Below are 3,289 nucleotides of genomic sequence, written 5' to 3'. Positions count from 1 at the left end.
TTCTTTATTTTTTAAATTTTTTTCAAGAACTATCAGATAAAAATGGATATCGAGTTTTTCCAGCACCAAGTATTAAAGAGACTGTCCTTTCCCCACTAAATGTTCTTGGCAAAAATCAGTTGGCTGTAAGTACCTGGATTCATTTCTGGGTTGTCTATTCTGTTCCATTGGTCTATGTGTCTGTTTGGCAAATCTGACCAAATCACTCCTCTGTTTAAGATACTACTTTATTGGTTCTCTACTTTTCCTAAATTAACATGACATGTAACATCCCCTGTAAGACGGTCTTTGTCATCTTTCCTAACACATCCCACTAATGTCCCATGTTCCCATCATAACAAATTACCTGGAACTCTCCCAAAATGTATGTCTTTTATGTCTCTACAACCTTCCCTATACGTGCTCTTCTCTCTATATAAAACACTCTTATGAATCTCCACAAGTCCACTATTTGAACTTTTTAAGCTCAACTATCACCTTCATCTAGAAACCTACCCTGAGCATCATAAGAAGAGCTAGGTGTTTCCTGCTCTGTAGTCTTCAAGCACCTAGGACACACCTCTAAGATACACTGCTGTAATGTAGAAGGACAATGCCTACCTTTCATTCATGTTTATTTCCCTGGTATAAGCAAAGGGCCTAACATACAACAGTACTTCAAAAGGGCTGCATGAATAAATTTCATAGCAATATCCTATGTATGTCAATAGACTTACTCTGACTTTGGGGGCAGCAGCTCGAAATTTCACATAAAATAGTGTGAAGGCATTATCTGCATTAGGTACAGATGAAGGATCCTAAGGAAACATGGAAGAGGATAGGGAAGAAAGAAAATTAGTAAACAAATAATTATTCAAAAAACCTGACACTAACCATTTCATATGGCTAATGTTTGGCCTCCCTGCCAACCAAAAGCTTGGAGAGAAAAATCTCAGAGAGAGGTTAAATATTATTATTGCTATAAATGAGTAATAATTAATTGGAACTATCATCTCTCTCTTCTTTATATTCAAAATTTACCCTATGTTATTTGAATTTCAGGTAAATAGACCTGAATTCAGATATATACTCTGTCATTTATTGAGTGTAGGACATTGGCCAAATTACTTAACCTCTCTGAGATTCAGTGCAACCATTAAATTACCATACATATACACTGATAGAAGTTTTGTGCAGCTAGTCCTTATTAGTTTCCTAAACTTACTAGAAATTTTGCAAAATAGAAAAATATATAGTTCAACTGTTATGTCAGCTAAGGACAATGTAAACAGTAAAAGGCAAGCCCAAAATCACTGGCTTTGAACTGAAAGTTCAAGAAGATACTCCATGTTGTTTAGAAAGTAAGACTAAAAAATAAAATATAACCTTTAAGATTTTATTTTCTTAGGAAAGAAATATGCTCCACGACCATCCTAGCTAGCTCTACTCTTATTTTCTAACCCAACATCCTATTAATTTTCCATCTAGAATCTACTGCAAACTGTAATTAACTAATCTGTTTCCTTCTTTACTGATTATTTCTCCTAAATATAAGCTCCATAATGGTAGGGACCTTGCTGGCTCCTCTTTGCTGTTGTAGAGTTCCTAATACAATACCAAGCATTAAGAGGTACTCAATAAAAATGTGTGGTAAATACAGAAATTGAAAAATACAGAAAAGTGCTATAATCATAGCACTCTGGGAGGCCAAGACAGGAAGATCACTTGAGGTAAGGAGTTCGAGACCAGCCTAACCAAGAGCAAGAACCTGTCTCTACTAAAAAAAAAAAATGGAAAATTTAGCTGGGTGTCATGGTGCACGCCTGTAGCCCCAGCTACTCAGGAGGCTGAGGCAGGAGGATCACTTGAGCCCAGGAGTTTGAGGCTGTAGTGAGCTAAGATGATGCCACTGCACTCTACCTGCGTGATGGAGCAAGGCTGTCTCAAAAAACCAAAAACAAACAAAAAAAATGTAAAGAAGAAAATTTAAATTATCCATCACATCCTATCACTCAAAACCACTTTTATTATTTTGGTGTATTTCCTTCTAATAGTCTCATGAAAAAGCTAGAAAGGAAATTTTTTAAGTAATAAATACTTTGTATCTTATTTTACTATTCATCATACAGTACTGGATACTTCTCACACTGTTAAACATTATTTGAAAATAAGACTGAAATGGACATTTCTAACACAGCCATTTTTCCCTACTATAAATAAAACTGCAGTACATATTCTTACTTAACAAAAGGTATAATTTTCTCAGAATTACATAGCACTAATCTCAGACAAAGATTATGGAAAATAAACGAATCAAAAAAGAAAAACAACCTGTTAATTGAGACCAGTTAACTCACCCTTTTTAGTAACTGATTTGTAAGAGTCTGTAGTGTATTCACAATATATATCTTCATGAGGTGCAAAGCTTTAGAAAGACATTGTTTAAATTTCAGCAAATATACAGGATAATCTTTAAAATTAGGCTGTAAGGAAAAGAGAAAGACTTACAAAAAGAAAACAAAATTGACAAAAAGCAAGCTTTTAATGAAAACCAATGAGTCCTTTATGTAAAGCAATATATAAAGCTCAAAAAAAAAGCTGTATATAGATCATAAAATCCATGAAGGTGAGTCTGTAACTGTCGTAATCACAGCCAAGTCCCCTGTCTGCACAAAGTAGTGGCTCAATAAATATTTGCAGTTGTTAGCAAAATATATTTTCAGCACCCCACAGACTTCAAGGCTAACATGTAGGGCCCAACTAGGAAAAGTGTAGGATTTAAGGGAAACACATACACCAATAAAGCCCTGGGTGATAGAAACAGGAGGTGATTAAATCAAAGGGCTTCTCTCTTTATTTCCCTCCAGTAACAGTTTGTTTCCAAAGAAATATATAGCACATCAGGACTTTAACAACTTAAAAATGGCTCACCCTTTTAGGTGGGATAAAGCTGAGTCAGCCAGGACCCTTTCCACTCCAGGGGTCACCTCAGGAACTAAAAGTACTTTTTAGTCCACTACTGATAACAACTAAGAATTCACTACAGTTCTTCTTCAATACATATTTACCTATATATTTTTTCCCCTTCAGAAAAAATAATTGCAGCACAAGAAGTGATATAACAAGAATATTAAGATTTCTTAAAAATATACAAAAATACCATGACTTACATGAGATGAGATATATGTTATACAATCATCTAACTTGGCCAGCATAGGTATAAATCCTTCACTATTCACAGACAATGTAGGGGAATTCAATTTCTTTAAGGAAAAAAAAAATCAATCTTAATTCACAAAAAACAATATAC

The 3,289-nt window shown here is 34.5% G+C and overlaps 1 protein-coding gene across 1 annotated transcript in view; it reads right to left on the bottom strand.

Annotated features, from left to right (window-relative positions):
• COG3 (component of oligomeric golgi complex 3) overlaps positions 1–3,289 on the bottom strand; it is an 85,874-nt gene that overhangs the window by 60,260 nt on the left and 22,325 nt on the right. Inside the window, 3 exon segments of the mRNA XM_012648293.1 lie at positions 717–797; positions 2,337–2,462; positions 3,150–3,242. Of these exon segments, the coding sequence (XP_012503747.1) occupies positions 717–797; positions 2,337–2,462; positions 3,150–3,242 (300 nt within the window).

This window comes from Propithecus coquereli, unplaced genomic scaffold, assembly GCF_000956105.1.
Source record: "Propithecus coquereli isolate 6110/MARCELLA unplaced genomic scaffold, Pcoq_1.0 Scaffold11, whole genome shotgun sequence".
NCBI classification, from domain to species: Eukaryota; Metazoa; Chordata; class Mammalia; order Primates; family Indriidae; genus Propithecus; species Propithecus coquereli.
The sequence above is the reverse complement of the archived record's forward strand: the minus strand, read 5'-3'. Positions and strand labels throughout refer to the sequence as shown.